This window comes from Saccopteryx bilineata, chromosome 1, assembly GCF_036850765.1.
Source record: "Saccopteryx bilineata isolate mSacBil1 chromosome 1, mSacBil1_pri_phased_curated, whole genome shotgun sequence".
Taxonomy (NCBI): Eukaryota; Metazoa; Chordata; class Mammalia; order Chiroptera; family Emballonuridae; genus Saccopteryx; species Saccopteryx bilineata.
In genome coordinates, this window is record NC_089490.1 from 143,347,854 (window position 1) to 143,368,330 (window position 20,477).

Genomic DNA, 20,477 nt, shown 5'->3' on the forward strand with positions numbered 1-20,477 from the left:
TGTACATAATTGTTTTAATCAATAGGCACAATTTCTTAGAACAATTTTAGATTTACAAGAAAATTGAAAAGACAGTATGGGGAGTTCCCATGTCCCCTCCACCCCAACAATTTTCCTTATTGTTAATATCGTCCATTAGTATGATAAGCTTACCATTAATGAGCCAATATATACATTAGTATTAAAGTCACACTCTATTGAGATTTTCTCAGTTTTTTCTCAACACCCTTTTCAGTTCTAGGGGCCCCTGTAGGACCCCACATCATGCCTTCTCAACCCCCCATGACAGTTTCTCTTTCTTTGTTTTTGATGACTTCACAGTTTGGAGGAGCACTGATCCGATTTATTGTAGGATGCACTCTACTGGAATTTGATTTAAAAAATCATGATTCAACTGGGGTTGTGATTTTGGGGGTCCTCTATAACTTTTAAGAATATAAAGGGTAGTCTGACCTGTGGTGGCTCAGTGGATAAAGTGTCGACCTGGAACACTGAGGTCGCTGGTTCAAAACCCTGTACTTGTCTGGTCAAGGTACATATGGGAGTTGAAGCTTTCTGCTCCTCCCCCGTTTCTCTCTCTCTCTCTCTCTCTCTCTCCTGTCTTAAAAATGAATATATAAATTAAAAAATTTAAAAAAAGAATATAAAGGGTTTCCCAGACCCAATAGTTTGAGAACTGCTGCTATTTTATTTACATGTACTTATTATTTTGTGTAAAAGAGCAAGGATGTTCTGTCTTCTTCCCTGCTTAGTCTTCAGTCTCTAGTGCAGCCTGGCGCACAACGGGGGCACAGGAGACATTTATGGAGGCAGTGGCTGCAAGGCCAGGAGCGCAGAGGCAGCTCTAGGCTCAGAGAGGGTGCAGAACCATCTGTGCACAGCACCTGACTGAAGCAAAAGGAGGAATATACTTCAGAGAGGAGTTACAGGAGAACCTGACATCTAGTGCAGGGATTCAACCTCAGCCACATATTGAAATCATTTGGGGAGTATTAAAATATGTTGTGCTGGACCCTGAGCCCTGTGTCCAGGGACGCTGATGTGGTTGGTCTGGGGCGTCATCTGGGCAATCAGAATTTTTAAAAGCTGCCCTTGTGCCTGACCGGGCGGTGGCGCAGTGGATAGAGCGTCAGACTGGGATGCGGAAGACCCAGGTTCGAGACCTCGAGGTCGCCAGCTTGAGCGCAGGCTCATCTGGTTTGAGAAAAAAAAGCCCACCAGCGTGAACCCAAGGTCGCTGGCTCCAGCAAGGGGTTACTCAGTCTGCTGAAGGCCCACGGTCAAGGCACATATGAGAAAGCAATCAATGAACAACTAAGGTGTTGCAATGCGCAATGAAAAACTAATGATTGATACTTCTCATCTCTCTCCGTTCCTGTCTGTCTGTCCCTGTCTATCCCTCTCTCTGACTCACTCTCTGTCTCTGTAAAAAAAAAAAAAAAAAAAAAAAAAATTAAAAGCTGCCCTTGTGAGTCTAAGGTACTGCTAAATTCCAGAACCACCTAGATAGGAGGTCTTGTCAAGAAGGTGAGTCCAGACTGTATGTACAAACGGTTGGAAATGAGGTAGTTGCTCTCTGGCTCTCTCTTAGGCAAGTTACTCAAACGCTAAAAGCCTGTCCCCTTATCTGCAATTGGAGGTAGTGATATCTACTTCATGAGTAAAAGAGCCTGCCTAGACTAAGAAGTTGCAATCAATAATTGGTCAATAATATTAACATCAGTAATAGCAAATATGTATTGATTTAAAATTATTTATTTATTGATTGATTTTAGCCAGAAGGGGAAGAGAGAGAGAGAGAGACAGGACATCAAACTGCTCCTGTATGTACCCTGAACGGGGACCGAACCAGCAACCTCTGAGCTTCAGGCCAATGCTCCAACCAACGGAGCTCTCTGATCAGGGTTGTGTTGGTTTTTAAATCAGGTGGGTGGCTCTGTGGTCACTTTTTAAAAATGGCAATTAGCTTTCAGGAGAAGTGGGAGATGTTGGAAGCGATTAAGTCATTACCATTAGAGAAGAAAAGCAAGATCAACATTGTCAGATAAATTTACTGCGAAAGACAGCAAAGGGTAATATTAATTACAACAGTAACAGGAATTATTCGTCTCCCATTTGCACAAGTGGCTGCAAGGAGCATTTCCACAGTCGTGAGTTTTAATTTTCTGTGGGGTCAGTAGAGCCGTATCCGTTGTTTAGATAAGGAGGTCAGGTCAAACTCAGAGAGGGAGAGGGGCTGGCCAATGGGCACCCAAAGGGAGAAGCGGGTCCGAAGTGCCCACGCGGTGGCTGTGGTCACTGGGACGCTTGCACCCGCTCTTTCCCCAGGCTTCCGCCCAGGACGCTGGCACGGGCCCAGTCCAGTGTTGCCAACTGCTGGTCCAGGCTCTCCTGGGATGCTCCAGCCTCAGGAGGGCTCGGAGGCGCGGCTCTGCGCTGGGGGCGGGGGCTGGACGCCGAAGAGGCCACCCACCCCGCCCACCCCAGGATCCCCCGCCTTCCGCATACACTCAGTGCCCCTTCTGCGCTGCTGCGGAATCTGGACGCAGGGGAGGCGGGGTGGGGGTGGGGGGCGCGTCCCAGAGGGGATCCCGCCCCCTCCCCCAGCCTCCCGGTGCCCCCGCACCCACGTGAGCGCGCGGCCGGCGCCGAACCCCCTGCTGCACAGCGCGTCCCTGCTCCGCGCGGGTGCCTCTGCTGTCCGGTTCCCTCGCCAGCGCTACGCTGTCCGTGGCGGGTCCCCGCTGCCCGAGCTGGGCGCTTTGCCGGCTCCGACTCCTGCATCCGGAGGCAGCGTACAGGCCGAGGCCCAGGCAACCGCTCCTGCATCTCCCGACACGGGTGAGTGGGAACACCCCGGCCCTGCACGCGCAGGGGCCCTGAGGTTTGGGGCCGGCGGCATCCCAGGTGGGTTCGGCCCACCCTGGCCAGGAGGGTGGGGCGCCAATCTCTGGCAGCTCTTTGCTTCAGTTCCTCCCTTCCCCTTAGAGTCTGTGTTGCCTTTCACCTCCCGGTAGTCCTGTTGAATTTCCCACCGTTAGTTACGTATCCCTGGGTCTTTCTGCCTTCTCCCTCATCCCCATCCCATTCCTCTGTCTGTGGCCTCCTGTCCTGGGCAGGTTCCATCCCTGTGCCTAATGCTTCGACCCTTTCCGAAGGCGCAACCCCCTTATCTATCAGAGCGTTTATTCCTCCAACTCGGCAGACCTGGTTGTGACCGAGGCGAGGCTTTGGTCACCGCTGCAAGGGTTCCAGGTCCAAAGATGTGTGGGAGGTGGTGGTGATGTGTGTGTCTGGGACGACTTATCAGTGGGCTTGCCTTCGCAAGGTGTCTGGGGCTGAATATTTAAATGTGGGAATAAATTTGAATGCCTAAGGTTTTTCATCTTGTGTCCCAAATTGTGTATATGTGTAGGAATTGTATGACTGATGCTGCATGAAGGTGTGCGTGGGGCTGTATGTCTGAACAGTTCTCTGTGTGTGGTTGTGTGTCTGTCTCTGTGGTGCTGAGTATGTGTCAACTGCACACAAGAGGTATGTAGGGTTGTGTCAAGTATGTGTGATGTTCGTGATTCCTTCCTCTCTTTCTTCCCCTTCACTTACTCCTCCAGTTAGGCTAGCAGAGTGTTGACTTAAAATGTTTAGAAAGCAAACTTGTTTTGTCCATGGGCAGTTTTTTCAGCTTTAGAACTGGGAGGCTTCCTTATTTTACCTTGGCTCATCTCATGAGTCTGGAGGTTGGGGGAACCAGGTGGGATACCGAGCCTTGAATCTCTGCAGAGACTGGGGGTAACTAGAAGGGCCATTTCCTGAGCAGGAAACCTAAGAAACAGGGTCAAGAGAATGCCTAGAAGTAGGAGAGTCTAGAAAAGAGAGAAATCAGGGTGAGGGGAGGAGCCTTTCTCAGTCCAACAGAGACTGAGAAAGGCCCAAGTGGAAGCCAAGATCCTGGGAAAACCATTTCAAGTGATGCAGACAGGACCGAGAAAAATTGGTAGGAAGATATGCTCCTGCTTCATCATTTTTCTGTCCTTAATCATGAGTCTGTTGGGTTTCTGCTTTTTATGAACCACAATTGGCATCTATGTCATGCTCAACAGGTGCTGTTCTAAGCATCACCTGAATTGAACCATCTAAGCCACATAGAAGGTGACCTGTTCCTGCAAGATGGAGCAGGGTTTGAAATACAAGCTCAGATATGCTCTTCTACTAGGCCAGAGGTCAGCAAGTCTTTCCATTAAAGGGCCAGAGAGACCATATAATTGTGACCCATATAATCTCTGACCCAATAACTCAACTTGGCCATTATAGCACATAGACAATAGTAAGGAATGAGTGTTACTGTGTTTCAATAAAACTTTGTTTACAACAACAAGCAGGCTGGATTTGGCCCTCAGGCTATGGTTTGTCCATCCTTGCTCTATATCATAATAGTTTTTGTAAGGAAGAGAAAGAGACAAAACTAGCTCTGGAGTTGTGTGACTAATTTAGATATCAGCTGAACAGTCCCTTGGAACCCATGGGCAACTTTGATCGACACTCAGTAACTGGAAACATACATTCTAGAGGAAAGGGAGAAATGATGAGTTTCCTGTGTTGTGTATGGTCCCATGTCTGGAATTATTCACAGCAAGGTGAGAAGCAGCATCAGTGGGTCCATTTGAAGCAGGACACCTACTGGGGTTTGGCACTGGGGCCCTGGAGCTTAGGCCTAGAAAATTGAGACAGATGACCTATCACTCAGATATGGGGGGAGCAAAGAAGGGCAAGGAAGATGATGACCTCAGAAAAGTAGCTGCTTAACCAACGACAGGAAAAAAACCCAAAACCCAAAAAGTCTAGGGACCTATCTGCTGGTGGCATGAGACTTACTACAGACCCCCCAGTTCTGACCTGGATGAATTTAGGAGGTGGGCAAGGAGAGGTATCTGAAGCTCTGGTTCCTCCGAGACTAGCTGGGCAAGGCCAGTGAGGTCTTACTGGTGCAGCAATGTAGGCAAACCAAATACGCAGAGTTCTCTGCACAGTATAAACATTTACCACCTTTGTTTGCATGGAGAGTTTTTTTTTCTAACATTGAGGTGAATCTGGCGAATTGGTCAGGAAACAGCACACTTTAAAGGGGGGAATTGAAAGAGTTTAAGGACTATTTACAAAGGAATGAGCAGGCTTAAGGGAAACCAGTATGGCTGGTATAGCACTCAGAGACCTGAAGGAGAGGGACCCAAAAGGAGTGGTGGCTGTGACAGAGGACTGCCATTTTTAAAAATTGAAATACATTTGACATATATCATTGTGTAAATTTAAGGTATACAGCATGTTGTTTTGGTACATTTGTATATTGTAATATGAATGACATTAAAGTGAGAATTAGAACCTATATTGCACCATCATGAGATCCAAGAACACCCAACAGGGAAAGGACAATCTCTTCAACAAATGGTTGAACAGACTGATAAACACATGCAGAACAATGAAACTGGACCCTAGTCTCACATCACTCACCAAAATGAACTCAAACTGGATCAAAGACTTAAACACAAGACCTGATACCATAAAATTCCTAGGAGAAAACATAGGAGAGAATCTCCTTGATATTCAGCAATGATTTTTGGATATGACACCAAAAAGTACAGGCAACAAAAACAAAAATTAGCAAATGGAACTATGTCAAACTAAAAAACTTATGCACAGCAAAGGAAGGAATTAACAAAGCAAAAGGCAACTTATAGAGTGGGAGAAAATGTTTGCAAGCCATATATTGGAAAAAGGGTTCATAGTCAAAATATATATATATATACATAAAGAACACATACAACTCGATAACAAAACCCCTTCAAGTCAGATTATAAAATGGACAGAGAGTTGTATAAACATTTTTCCAAGGAAGACATCCAAATGTCCAACTGGTACAGAGGTTGCCTAATGCAAGCTGTGACTTTCTGTTGAGGAACACAGCCGCTGCCACACTGGGGCGTGGCGGGGGAGCTGGGAGAACCAGTGTTCCGTCTCCTCCCACCCTCCACTCTCCTGTTGCCTCTCCCTGGCCTGACCCAGAGGGAAGCCAGTGGGCAAAGGAGCTTGGGCAATGCCAACTCTAGTGGCCAGCCTTTTATTAAAACCTGGGAATAATCTAGAGGAATAACAGACTCTCAATACCCTCGGAATAGGGTAACTGCCACTTATTTTGCTGTGAGATCAGTGTAGGCTGGGCTGCCTGTCCTTCAGGAATTGGAGGCCCACTGTCCAGAGCCCAGGGTACTTTTTTGGAACACACAGAAGTGTTTTTATTCTTTAAAAATTAGAAGAAAGTATTAAACTTCCAAGTCAAAGAAAATGTTTTAATATATAATAGGTGAAACAGAAAACCAGCTATTTAAAGTGGCACTCAGTGCTGTTTAGTACATTTGCAATGTTGTACAACCATCACCTTTACCTAGTTCCAAATAATATCAATATATTCATCTTTATACCAGTGTAATTGTAAAATATAATTTTAATATTTGTTAATGGAACAAGGAGTCTACAGAGGTAAAAGTTCCTCAGGCCCATGAAAGTCACAATTTCCAAGCCACCCTATACATATAAGGTGTTTAATTGGTAAAAGGATAGGCAGGTATTTATTTTTATATGCATTGTATTTAATGTATATTAAAACATAATTAGCATTTTAAATAAATGACCTAAAGTAAAAGCCTGATATATCTAAAGTTTCCATTGTAGATACATTTATTTAGCACATACATAAGATTATATGGATATGGCCAAATTTATTAAAGAGAAAACACAAAAGTGTGACATTGGGGGAAAACTGCCTGTCACCCCATACTCTGAATATCACATTTATCTTCAGAGGTGGATCCTAAAGAGCCAGTGGGGTCAAGGATTGCTACCATTTCCTTCCCAAGGGACTGCCCCCTCTCTGTCACTCATGCAGGCACTCAGGCAGAGCGGTTGCATTTACTGGACACCCACTGTTTGCCAGCCACTTGCTGTCATTGATTTTGTTGTTGAAAGCCCACTTATCAGCACCTCCAGGCGAGGCACCACACCGTATTAATTTGGGGCTGGGAAGCTAGGCCAGGTACTATGTCTAGGGCTCAGCATGAAGCTGACACTCAGCAAAGCCTTGTTAGACTGGTTGCGAGGTGGGGCAGTCCCCAATTGCTGGTGATGATCTTAGGGAATAAGGAGAGGGCTGGAGTCCGGAAATGGCAAAAGAGCTTATTATATTGTGGTCTCCTTCCCTGTCTCTCCCTAGCCAAACTGATAAGCAGTTCTGAGACCTTGACCCTTTTCTGCCAGGACGTGACCCTCGAACCCCAGGCAGTGTTCTCAGGTGTCTCAGTTCTGGCACATCCCAACAAATCTACATTGCCCCTCCCCTGCTGTCTGGATTCTCTCTGAGTTTCTCACCAGCCTCCTCAACCCTTCCACCCTTCCCCCTCTGCCCACATCTACCTTCTGTCCTGTCTCCCTCTGCTCACATCTATCTTCTGTCCTGTCCCTCACCAGGACCGGGGCCCTCTGTCCCCGCAGATAGAAGATGAGCAGCCACGGCAACAGCCTGTTTCTGCGGGAGAGTGGTCAGCGGCTGGGCAGGGTGGGCTGGCTGCAGCAGCTGCAGGAAGGTATGCAGCAGAGAGCGCTGCTCACGCGCCTGCGCCTGCAGACCATGACCCGCGAGCACGTGCTGCGCTTCCTGCGCAGGAACGCCTTCATCCTGCTGACCGTCAGCGCTGTGATCATAGGTAGACTGGGCTGGAAGGGCGGGAACTTCAAGGAAATTCCTTGCTGGCATGTCTCTTCGTTTTACCAGCTCATTCTCATCTACACACAGGCACTTGTCTTGTCCTACCAGTGGTTCCTCCCACCCCGCAACACTCACACAGATAGTGCACACCAGTGCAAAACAGCTATGTGTGCACACTATACAAACACACTTTCTACATGTGAACACAAACATGAACACATTATTTTTATGCATGCACAGAACTTACAGTTGCAAAGATGTAAACACACAGCTGAACACATACTGGCACTCACAAACACGTTCACATGCGTTCCTTTGCACACACATTGGCACACTTGTAAATTTAAATATACACTTCCATGTTTGAAAACTATATACATAGAAGTCATACCTATGTACACACGGGAAAACCATGTGTGTCCTATGTGCATGGGTCCACATACAGAGGCACAGATGCTTGCACAAATGAGTGTACACTGACATATGCATGCATGTGTGCAGACCTTTACACACAAATTTACAGTGTCAACACGGTAACACATAAAACCATACATTTCTACAATGCACATACACAGAATGTTTCCCTTTTTCTCTCACCCCATCCATACTCACCCCTTTTGGGATGGATGGCCCTTACTTGGGGCTGAGTGACCCAAACTCCACTTCATGGACCTTTTGGCTTTAGGGGTCAGCCTGGCCTTTGCCCTACGCCCGTACCAGCTCACCTACCGCCAGATCAAGTACTTTTCTTTCCCTGGAGAACTTCTCATGAGGATGTTGCAAATGCTGGTCTTGCCGCTTATCGTCTCCAGCTTGGTCACAGGTGAGTTCTGGCCAGTGTTGGCCTCCAAAACCACCCCACAGCCCAGGCTCAAACGTGGAGCCAGAATGGTCCCAAGCATGGAACCACCTCCCCAATTTGGGACCTCAAACATGGAGTGTGCACGTAGTCCAGAGCCCTTGGCCAAAGCCCAGGTCTCGATCAGATCCAGTCCTAGATCCCATATGACCTCTACCACTTATCTGAGTAACTTTGCTATTCTGTTCCTTGGAGATAAATGGTGGGTGGGCAGAGGCGGGTTAAGGTTGGCTGAGGCCCTGGGCGCAGAAGAAAATATTGGGCCCCTTAAAAAAAGAGAAAGACAGGGAAAATAAAAATACATGTTAACCATATTTTTAAATAAATTAAAAATATTATGTACTATTAATGTTAAAATTGCACATATGAAACCAAACTTGGTGTCATTAGAAAAAAGTGTAAAGTTGGAGTTTTGCGGGGTCCTTCAGAAGTCAGGGCCCAGGATGCGTGCCTGGTGCACCCGCCATTAAATCTGCCTCTGTGGGTGGGGGTGGGATGGAAGCATGGACGGACTATGCAAGGATCAGTACACTTTTTCTGTAAAGTACCATATAGTAAATATTTCCACTTCAGAGGCCATATGGTCGCCTTATGACTTATGACTACTCAATTCTGCCAGTGTAACACTAAAGCAGATGCAGATTAATATGTAAACAAATGGATGTGGTTGTGTTTCAATAAAACTATGGAGATGCTTAGGGCTGCACCACCACTCCTCCAGGTATGGCATCTCTGGATAACAAGGCAACCGGGCGGATGGGGATGCGGGCAGCTGTGTACTACATGGTGACTACAGTTATTGCGGTCTTCATCGGCATCCTTATGGTCACCATCATCCATCCTGGGAAGGGCTCCAAGGAGGGACTCCATCGTGAGGGCCGGATCGAGACCATACCTACTGCTGATGCCTTCATGGATCTGGTCAGGTGACGTCCTTTCTAATTTCGATGGGGATTCCAGCCCGGTGTGTACCAACCTATACTCAAAGAGAGACAAAGGGGACAGGCTAACCCAGCCTGGAAATGCAACACTCAAGTTAAGCCTAGTTTTATTGGTACCCATTTTCTGGCCTGGAGTCTTTCACATATCCTCTGAGAACAGCTGACTCTCAGGATAGATATTTTGACCCCTAGCCTAGGAAAGCTACATCTTGGGATAGGCTCAGGAAAGATGGTGTTTTGTGTTCCCAAGATCTGTTGGATGGTAAATGATTCTCTTAGAACAGCAAGATTTTGCCAGCCAGATCAAGACTGACCATAGTCTTACCTTAGCCACTGGCTTATGACGAGTTAGGGGGGTTATAGGAGCTGTCTGGTTTTTTTGTTTGTTTGTTTTTGAGGCATCATTGGCATGAGTATATGAATTGAAGTCCCTGCAGTGACATGGTGTTCTGCTAATGGGCTCAGACGGACCTGGATTTGAGGCCCATCTCTATACCCTTTAGTAGCTATGTGGCTTTGGGTAACTTACATAAATATTTTGTCCCTGTGTGTGTGTGTGTGTGTATAAAATGGGCACATCAGTAGCACTCAATTTTAGGGTTATTGTTCTGGTTACATCAAGTCATATAGGAAAGGCACTTAGCTTGCTTAGCCTGGACTAGAGTACGTATTCAAATGTAGCTGCCATTACTACTGTTGCCCTTGCTATTATTATTAATATTATCATCCTAGATACCTCTCCAACATCTAACTCCTCTCCTTCATCTGATGTTTGTTTGCAGAAATATGTTTCCACCCAACCTTGTGGAGGCCTGCTTCAAACAGGTCAGAGGGAAGTACACAGTTTGATTAAGGAGGCTTGGAGGGTCGGGGTGGCTTGCTACTAAGTGAATGGTCCAGGGGTGAGGGGTGGGAAGGACCTGACAGATCAGTGGCTATTGGCATGATGTTCAAGGAGGGTTAGAAAGAAAGCTGTAGGCCAAGGGACTCCTGGGGATGGTACTAGAGGAGGAACCAAGTCTTCTGACTGTAGATGGTTGAGAAGACAAGTCCCCACATCTGTCTGAGCATTGCCCAAGACGTTTATGAGAGATGCAGACTCGATATTCATTCTTCCATGCTTTGGTTGTTCACTTTCTTATTCATCTACTCATTCACTCATTCTTCTCTGCATTGGTCAAATCATTCATTCACTCATTCAAATCTACTGAGTAAGACTCTCCAGGGTGTGGGAACCAGGAATTGGTGTTTGAAAGACATTTCTCCAGGTGATTCTGATGCATCCACTGAATCAGGTTTGGCCTCAATCTTTCCATGTTTCAGTTCAAGACACAGTACAGCACAAGGTTGGTAACCAGGACCGTTGTGAGGACAGAGAATGGATCTGAGCAGAGCGCCTCCATGCCTCCTCTCTCTTCAGTGGAGAATGGAACTGGCCTCCTGGAAAACGTCACGCGGGCCTTGGGCACTCTACAGGAGATGCTGACCTTCGAGGAGACTGTGCCTGTGTCTGGCTCAGCCAGCGGCATCAACGCCCTGGGCCTTGTGGTCTTCTCTGTGGCCTTTGGGCTGGTCATTGGTGGCATGAAACACAAGGGTCGAGTCCTACGGGACTTCTTCGACAGCCTCAATGAGGCTATTATGAGGCTGGTGGGCATCATTATCTGGTGAGTGCTGGGCTGTCATAGCATCATTATCTGGTGAGTGCTGGTGATGGCACAGGAAAGGATGGAGCCCAGGCTAGGAAGTTAAGCAGTGGGGCAGCTGCTGATGGGGTTATTGGAATCATTTTCCTGGGGTCATTTATATACATATTGGTTAATTCACTCATTCATTCACTCATAAATTCATTTATGAACTAATTCATGAGTTAAGCCATTGATTGATTAATTTAGTCAGTTATTTATTCATTTGGACTCATCCTTTGACCCACTTATTCATCTCTGCATTTATTCACTCAGAGATTTCCTACACATTCAACTATTTGCTTTACACACTCATTTGTTCACCCACCCTCTCATTCATGTCTCATTGGCTCATTTTTTTACTCATTTATCCACTCACTAATTATTTCTTAATTGATGCATGCATTCATTCATTCTTTTTTTCTGCATTCACTAATTCTTTAAATTCTTTCCCACCTTCACCAATTTCTTTACTTGTTTAGCAGACACTTCCCCAGGCTGACTTTGTCTTGAACTCTGGAATACGAAGATACACTAGTTCTTGTCCTCAAGGAACTCACCAAGTTTTGGGGGAGACAAATACATACTAGATCAATGTAGTACAAGATGGGAGGTTCTATAGTAAAGGGACTTAAAAAGTGTGATCATGGAGAAGGGGACCAGTGGAGGGATATGCAGTGAACTCTGCCTGGAAAATTGAGGAGGAAGTAATGGGTAAGGTCAATGATTAGTCAGGCCTTGAGAGGTGAGTTGGAGTCCAGCGGCACAGAAGGAGGAGAGAGGCTCTTCAAGCAGAAAGAAGAGACTGTGCAAAGCTTGAAAGAACCTGAGTTGTTTGGAGCATGGTGAGGAGCTCAGGAAGGTGGGAGCATACAGTAATCCGGGAGTGGAGTGGAAAATGTTAACAAGATTCTCTGGTTCCAAATTCAGGAAGACTTTGTTTATTATCCCAAATTATTTGAAAGTTGTGTTGGGGGCTAGAAGCCAAGTTAACGGGTTGAAAGAGCAGCTGAGAGGAAAGGGGCATGGGAGCTTCTCAAGGATAAGCAAGAAGATTGACAGGGTTTATTGAAGGCTCAACTGAATTGGGAACCATGAGTTTACAGTGGTGTCATTGGCGTGGTTGTGGGAAATACCCATGTGTGTCAGGCGACTGAATATAGGAGGAGAGAAGTCATATGCAGGTTGATTCAGGGTTGAAGAATTTTTCAGAGGGTGAGCTGGAAGGCTAAAGGTGAGAGAGTTGGGAAAGGGGTTTACAGTGTAATCAGAGAAGTAGGTGTAGACTTGGAGATAAGTCAGCAACAACTGACCAGGGCTGACCCTGCGCCCAGCTTGGGGAACACGGTTGTGCCTGAAAAAGACCCTGCATCCTCATACCCACAGATTTAGCTTAAGTTTCATCACTTCCGACCCAAGCTATCGCACCAACTTCCCCAGAGGTCCCTACCGCCTCTAATACATCCACCATGACAGTGACCAAGCATTGACTTTAGTTTCTAAAAAGAGGAATAACAAGTGAAGAGTGCTGATGGGCGAATGATGTCATTACTGGCAGAAACTCACAAGACTAAGCGATGGGCTGGTTTGTAGGGAAGACAGGCGAGCCCTTTGTGAACTCACTTCTGCTTCCTGTACTTTCCGTTTCTTTCTTTATTTTTATTTTTTAATTAAGTAAGAGGCAGGGAGGCAGAGAGACAGGCTCCCACATGCATCCTGACCAGGATCACCTGGCAAGCCCCTTACAGGGCGATGCTCTGCCCATCTGGGATAGATGCTCTGTTGCTTGGCAACTGAGCTATTTCAGCACATGAGACAAGGCCATGGAGCCATTCTTAGTGCCTGGGGCCAAATTGCTCAAACCCTTCGAGCCATGGCTGCAAGAGGGGAATAAAGAGAGAGAGAGAAAGAGAGAAGAGAGAGAAGGAAAGAGGGAGGGGTGGAGAAGCAGAAGTTGGCTTTTCCTGTGTGCCCTGAATGGGAATTGAACCCGGGACTTAAACACTCTGGGTCGACAGTCTATCACTGAGCCAGCCAGCCAAGGCCCTACCCTCCTTTTCACTCACTGCTCAAGCTGCCCTGGTCTTCCGCTCCTCGAGCACTGCCAGGTCCTGCTCATCTCAGGGTCTTTGCACTATGTCTGCATTGCTTCCCCCTCAGATATACATGGTTCCTTCTCACCATTCAGGCCTCAGCTTAAATGTCATCTCTTCAGAGAAGCCCTTTCTGACTACTCACACGTAAACGCCCCACTCAGTGACTCTCTTTTGCAGTTTTCACCACCTGAAGCTTTTAATTACACATGTCTTTGTGTACTACCTATTTTCCTCACTAAGTAAGCATCATGAGGACAGGGACCACGTATCTGCAACATAGTAGGTGCTCAGTAGATATTTGTTGAGTGAATGAGTGAATAGATGATTTAATAAGATAGGTATTTGAGATGTCTATGGGAAATTGAGGTGAAATAGCTCAGGGCTGGTAAATGAATGTGGACACTCACTTATAGGAAAGAAAACGGGCATGAAAGTGACAAGTACAGAACAGAGTAAGGGAAGTTAGGGGGTCAGAGCTAGGAGTTGTCTGGGCAATGTCTAGGGAAAGAGTCCCAAAGACAGTAATTTTGGGGGACTTGAAGGGAGATGTGGGTGAAAGACAGACCTTATAACATTGCTTGCCCTGGAGTTGTAGGAACCTTTCTGCTGTCTGGGGTTGAGCTGTGGGTGAGCAGGGAGAGGAAGTGGGATGTTTGTGGGTCCTAGCCCCATTTTTTTAACGTGTGGGGAGAGTTGGGGTGGAGCAGAGTGCTCAGTGGTGGACACTGCCTGGGTTTAAGGTCATATATGGGCAAATCCTTGGGAATGCCACCTCCAGGCTTGTAGGAGAATTCATGATGGAACCCTGACAGATGTCTGGTTTGGCCCAGGTATGCACCTGTGGGCATCTTGTTCCTGATTGCTGGGAAGATCCTAGAGATGGAAGACATGGCTGTTCTGGGGGGTCAGCTGGGCATGTACACCCTGACTGTAATCGTGGGCTTGTTTCTCCATGCTGGTGGTGTCCTGCCTCTCATCTACTTCCTCATCACCCACCGGAACCCCTTTCCCTTTATTGGGGGCATGCTGCAGGCCCTTATCACTGCCATGGGGACGTCTTCCAGGTATGACCTTGTCTCCCACCTCGGTATCCTTCCTAGCTTAATTCTTTGTCTCTCATGGGCACTTCTAGGATGCCTATCCTCCCCGACTACAGAACCTCTTCTGCATTGTTCAGTAATGTCAGGGGTTCTTGAAGGTGGCTCAGCTGGGCACTGATCTGTGTCCTGGGCTCACTCTCCTGACCCCCTGTTCTCCTTTCCCGTGTCCTATTTTATATAGAGGAGAGCCAGCTGCCATTTTTGAGGTGATGAAGGTTCCCACATGCCCCATGTTCTCAATCATTTTCTTCCTTAAAGGATCTCACTCTCTTTAAGATGGTGTCTGGAAGCTCTCTTGGCTTCCTTCTTTTTGGGTTTGTTTTTTTTTTCAGGTGGTTAATAAAGAACTCCCATTTCCCCTATCCAAATTCAAAACAATTTGAGAAGCATCACAAACCCCAACCAGATGGAAGAAAAATATTTTTATTGCCCACGACAATGATTGAAGACTGTGGCTTTTGACCTGTGGCCAAGTAAGATTGATGCCACTGTACCCCAGAATTAAACTCTCCTGGTCACCACAGGATGGGATACCCATACACAAAGGCCCTCTCTGTGGGTTCCAGTTTCTCACTGCATGACATAAAACTGACCAGACAGAGCACATGTTTTGTGGACCAGTTGGCCCCAAATGAGATGCCCACTTTTTTGATGAAACTCAGCAATAAGTTAGGTCACTCTTCCTCCTCTGGGGAGTGGCAGGGAGAGAGACTGAGAGGGTCAGGATAGCTAAGGTCACTCCCTGACCAAACACGGAGAGTGGGGAAGAGTGGTCCTCTGAATATCCCTCTATTAGCTCCAAAAGGAGGGAAGTCAGAAAACCCTTAGTCCTGTCCTTTCTGGGGATGAAAAGGCATGAACTAGTGTAGTATTAGTATTAAGCTAATGGCTTTAAGTGGGACAAATAACCTTCAGCCAGCGAACACCACTGCTGTGTGCTTCCTGTGTTATGATTGCTCCATGCAGTTATCAGCTTCTGAAAGGTTAGACACCTGCTGTTCGCCCCTGGCTCTGGCTTCCGCCTGGTCTTCCAAAGTTCTCAAGGGGAATCCTCCTTTGGACCATTGCTACTCTAGCCCCGCACTGCCATCCCCTGCTCTCAGCCCCTGGGGCTCTCTCCCCCAGCTCCGCGACACTGCCCATTACCTTCCGCTGCCTGGAGGAGGGCCTAGGTGTGGACCGCCGCATCACCAGGTTCGTGCTGCCTGTGGGGGCCACTGTCAACATGGATGGCACTGCCCTGTACGAGGCCCTGGCAGCCATCTTCATTGCCCAAGTCAACAACTACGAGCTCAACCTGGGCCAGATCACAACTATCAGGTGAGATGATCTTGGTGGGACCTGCCGGCAGGTAAGACCTCAAGTCATTCGCTTGGCTAGGGGAGGAGGCAAGTTCAGTGCAAGGTTAAGGTCAGCAGCTGACAGTGTTTTAGTCAAATTTCCTCTCACATGCTGTTGTGGGAGATCCCTTTGTCCAGTATTTTCCAAAGTATAGCTGGTGCATCCTCATAACCTGAGGTTCTTGTAAATATGGATGCTTGGGCCCCATCACCCAGAGGTTCTAACTTAGTCATTATAAAAATAACAGCAAAAGTGATTGTTTCCTTCAGGTCTATATTCCAATGTCACCTCTTCAAGGAAGCATTCCCTCAGTACATTATTTATTTATTTAGCTATTTTTGTGACAGAGATAGAGAGAGGGACAGATAGGGTCAGGAAGGGAGAGTGATGAGAAGCATCAATTTTTTGTTGTGGCACCTTAGTTGTTCATTGATTGCTTTCTCATTTGTGCCTTGATGGGGGTGGTGGTGGCTTTAGCAGAGTGAGTGACCCCTTGCTTAAGCCAGCGACCTTGGGCTTCAAGGCAGCGACGTTTAGGCCCAAGCCAGTGACCATGAGGTCATGTCTATGATCCCATGTTCAAGCCAGTGACCCCATGCTCAAGCTAATGGGCCCACACTCAAGCCAGATGAGCCCACGCTCAAGCCAGCAACCTCAGGTTTCGAACTTGGGTCCTCTGCATTCCATTCTGACACTATATCCACTGTGCCACCACCTGGTTAGGCCCTGATTATTCTATTTAAAATTGTGTGTCTGGACTTTTGCAGGCTGAACCAATTCTCCATAGCACTGTCTGCTTTAGTATGTATTTTACTTATTCATCTTGCTTATTGCCTGCCTCCTCTACTAGATTGTAAGCTCTGTTTTGGCAGGGATTTCCTTCTATGGGAATTTCTACTGGGTGTCTAGCACATAGTAGATGCTCAATAAATATGAGTTGAGAGAGTCATTTATTGAAGGCTCTGTAAAGTCTTGTGCAAAGTGCCTTTGTGCCCATTTGCCTGATCCTCACAACACCCCCTGAGGTGGGTGAAATGATTGTTTTAGAGAGGAAAAAATGGAACTTGAGGCAGGTTAAGTTGCTCGAGGTCACTGAGTGTGAAGAGGTGGAGTCAGGAGTCTGATGAGTACAGAATATGGAGTAGGAGGAGGGATAGATGGGTGGGAAGAAGGAGCACGCTTTCAAGGAAGCTGGGTTAGGAAGCAGAGGTATATGTAGGCAGTGGTTTGAGATCCTCTTGCCCACGGGAAGGGTCTGAGTCCACAGGCCCTGCCTTCTGCCCCATACTCAGCAACTTCATGCTGCTTTCATGTGCACAGGAAGTACCTGGAGCTCGTGGCGCAGAGTTTCTCTATTTCCTGTGGCCCCTGTAACAGGTCTTATTAGAATTCAGTATTAAAGAATAGCCTCTTGTTCAACCAGTCAGCTAGTAGTCATTGTAGTAGTCCTGACTAGGCTCTGGGAGCTGAGAATACAGCTATGAGCAACACGCTCATGGTTCTGCACTGGGTCTTTGGAAATCAGATGACATAGCTGACTTGGTCCTGGGATGGCACTATTGAGGATTTCATCATGGCTTGGGTTTCTGGTAGTAAGGACTCGGTGTGGACTCCCAGCAAAGGCTGGCTGGGATGTGCTGACACAACTCTCCAAGGCTCTGCTCTTATTCAGGGACTATTTTGGAGGAAGAAGACACTCAATGTGACTCCTGTGCTCATAGATACCCAAGGGCCACTTTCTTGGCTCATTGGGAATTCCTACTTTGGATCTAATCTAAACAACCCAGAGAAGTTCGAGTTGGCTTCTTGGATCCAGCTGGAGTTAGCTCATTGCTTTGAGTGTGTGCCATGTGTCCCCTAAGGGCACCTACTTACCAGGGCCAGTGTTTAGGGGAGATAGTCTCTCTTACTTAGAATAATGGTAAAATGGCCCTTCTTGAAGCCCCTTCAATGAAGCACCGTGCTCTTTAACTGCTCACAATAACCCCATAAGGTAGGCATATGTCTCCCATTCTACAAATGAGGAAACAGGCTCTGAATTTATGTACAAAGTCATATAGCTCATGAATAGAGTTTTTGAACCCCAACGTCCATTCTCTGTCCACCAACCGAAGTGTTTGCTTAATCACTGTTCTGACAGAAACATCATCTGGGCTAAGTGTCCTGAGTGGCTCTGTGTTCCTAATTACAAAATATGGGATGGGCCTTCAGAGGCCACCAACAAGAAGGGGTTAACTCCAGGGCACTGATGTCTTTCCTGGTAAGCTCAGTGGCTTTAGAATTCTTCCTAGCACATTATGCCAGACAGTCAGAGTTGGTGCTAAAATCCAGCATACTCTTGATCCAGTTGGGCCTGTACTTGAGTTTGGATCAATCAACTCTTTTATTTTCCATGGATTATACCTTTTAGTTTTTCAAAACCATAAATAACTCTTTTATTTGCTCAGTATCATAGACAATTTCTTCTTTTTGTTTTAAACTTGGCCCTTCTAGAGTTCCATGCCTGGCAGCTGGACCTGGCTGTACCAACCTACCTGCTTCTAGTATGTGTGCATACTAGGAACTTGGTCTCCTGGTCTGTGGCTGCTGCCCGGGGTGATTCTTCTGCCCTCTTCCAGCCACAAGGCTGCTTAGTCGAATACCCGCTCTTGTACCTATAATAGGAGTTGTCTAAATGTTCAAAAGTCCAATGTTGATGAACTTCCAACCAGATCCTGGCAAAGGATGAGAAGACCTATCCTCATGGGCACTCAATGAAAGTCAATTTGGATTTGCATTTTATTTGGTGGATTTTAATTTAAGGTGCCTTGGGGAACTCACATCTTCCCTTCTGTGTGCCCTTTCCCATTCTCCTTTTTATCTTTCCCTTGCTTCCCTGTGTTCTCTCCCCATGTCACAGTATCACAGCGACGGCAGCCAGTGTCGGGGCTGCGGGCATCCCCCAGGCAGGGCTGGTCACCATGGTCATCGTGCTCACCTCAGTTGGCCTGCCCACTGAAGACATTACGCTGATCATAGCTGTGGACTGGTTCCTGTGAGTTTCCTTCAGAACCTGCTCAGTCTCTCTCTGCCTCCCCCTTGGGACCCTAACCTGTGGCTCTCATTCCAGCAAGGACACAGAGTTCTAGAAGTTTAGAGTGAAAGGGGGCCTTGGACAGGATGGCAATGAGAGTGCCCCGTGAGGCATATATCCTGGGAAAGGCCCACTGCCTGACCATGCACTGAACACATGTCCTGGCTGGTGTGTTTGGGGGAAACTGAGAGAAAGGAATAGGAATGAAAGGTTGTCCAAAGCATAGCCAGTGGACCCCAAATCCCATAGACTTATTTACAGAGTCAGATTAAGGTCAGTTGAGGCCCCGGGCACAGAAGAGAATATTGGGCCCCTTAGATAAAAGAGAAAGACGGGGAAAATAAAAATACATGTTAACTATATTTTTAAATAAATAAAAAATATTATGTACTATTAATGTTAAAATTGAGCATATGAAACCAAACTTGGTGCCATTAGAAAAAAGTGTGAAGTTGAGATTTTGCAGGGCCCTTCAGAAGTCAGGGCCCAGAGTGCACATCTGGTGCGCCCGCCGTTAAATCCGCCTCTGCTGATTTAAACCTAGGAAGTAGGGCCAGAGGAGCTGTGGTGGAGGCTTTACCCATCAACCAGGAAGGCCTGCTTTTTACTTGTTTTATGTAGAAGTCACAAAAAGGTCATCCGTGGGACAGAGCTGGCTTGCAGATACATTTTTTAAAAGTCTCAACTTTAAAACAGGTTTACATAAAATAAGTCTGGACTTCCTCACTCTGTTTTGTTTAGCTCACAACCCCTAATTTTCTGTATGAATGTTTGCATCCTTAAAAAATTTACATTGCTGAGATCAAATGTGAGCATATCAGAGCTTGTCCATTCTATATCTGTTAGGAGGGGAAACTGAGGACAAAGAGGGGAGGGGAGCTTCTTGGTCAGGGATCGGACTGGAATGTGAACCCTCATTCCTCAGCCAGAGGGAACACCTTCTGCTACATCCTCTCCCCTGTGATGCTCTTCAAACCTTGGTTAATGGAGGCTAATGGTTAATTCTCTTTCCTCTCCCTTCTCCAGTGACCGACTTCGCACAATGACCAACGTGCTGGGGGACTCCATCGGAGCAGCTGTCATTGAGCATTTGTCCCAGCGGGAGCTGGAGCTGCAGGAAGCTGAGCTCGCCCTCCCCAGCCTGGGGAAGCCCTACAAGTCACTCATGGCACAAGAGAAGGGGGCATCCAGGGGCCGGGGTGGCAATGAGAGTGCCATGTGAGGGATATCCTGGGAAAGGCCCACTGCCTGACCATGCACTGAACACATGTTCTGTCTGGTGTGTTTGGGGGAAACTGAGATAAAGGAACAGGAATGAAAGGATGTCCATGGTCTTCGTTTCTCTCTGAGCTTATGCCGAGGACTTGAGGAGGGTGGTGAGCGAGGCAGGTGGAAATGTTTTTCCTGGGGTCATGGGTACAAGAAGCCTCCAATTCAACAAGGTGAGGGTTCATCTCATGTTATTTTATTAAGAAGCAGGCATAATTAGAGGAGGTAAAGGAAAAACCACTATTTCTCACAATAAAACAATATCCATGGGCTCTGAGTCGGGAGGTTTCCAAGACCACCTTCAGGTTCCATGATTGGCTAGAAAGACTCATAGAACTCAGAAAAGCTGCGATGCTCACA

At 46.9% G+C, this 20,477-nt stretch overlaps 1 protein-coding gene across 2 annotated transcripts; it reads left to right on the forward strand.

The window, feature by feature from the left end:
• Window positions 1-2,625: 2,625 nt before the first annotated feature.
• SLC1A6 (solute carrier family 1 member 6) lies at window positions 2,626-20,171 on the forward strand. 2 transcript variants are annotated; one of them, XM_066253307.1, is made up of 10 exons: window positions 2,626-2,841; window positions 7,516-7,751; window positions 8,439-8,576; window positions 9,334-9,538; window positions 10,336-10,378; window positions 10,877-11,220; window positions 14,165-14,398; window positions 15,560-15,754; window positions 18,675-18,809; window positions 19,875-20,171. In XM_066253307.1, exons 2-10 carry the CDS (start codon window positions 7,547-7,549, stop codon window positions 20,068-20,070), a joined length of 1,695 nt encoding a protein of 564 aa, XP_066109404.1. In that variant the 5' UTR covers window positions 2,626-2,841; window positions 7,516-7,546; the 3' UTR covers window positions 20,071-20,171. The 2 variants fall into 2 exon arrangements, with proteins under 2 accessions (XP_066109404.1, XP_066109405.1); XM_066253308.1 differs by having other exon boundaries at window positions 2,833-2,907.
• The last annotated feature ends 306 nt before the right edge of the window (window positions 20,172-20,477 follow it).

Coding starts and splice junctions, on each gene's coding strand:
- SLC1A6 (XM_066253307.1), top strand. CDS start 7,547: ATGAGCAGCCACGGCAACAGCCTGTTTCTGCGGGAGAGTGGTCAGCGG. Junction 7,752..8,438: donor CGTCAGCGCTGTGATCATAG/GTAGACTGGGCT, acceptor TTTTGGCTTTAG/GGGTCAGCCTGGCCTTTGCC. Junction 11,221..14,164: donor CTGGTGGGCATCATTATCTG/GTGAGTGCTGGG, acceptor GGTTTGGCCCAG/GTATGCACCTGTGGGCATCT.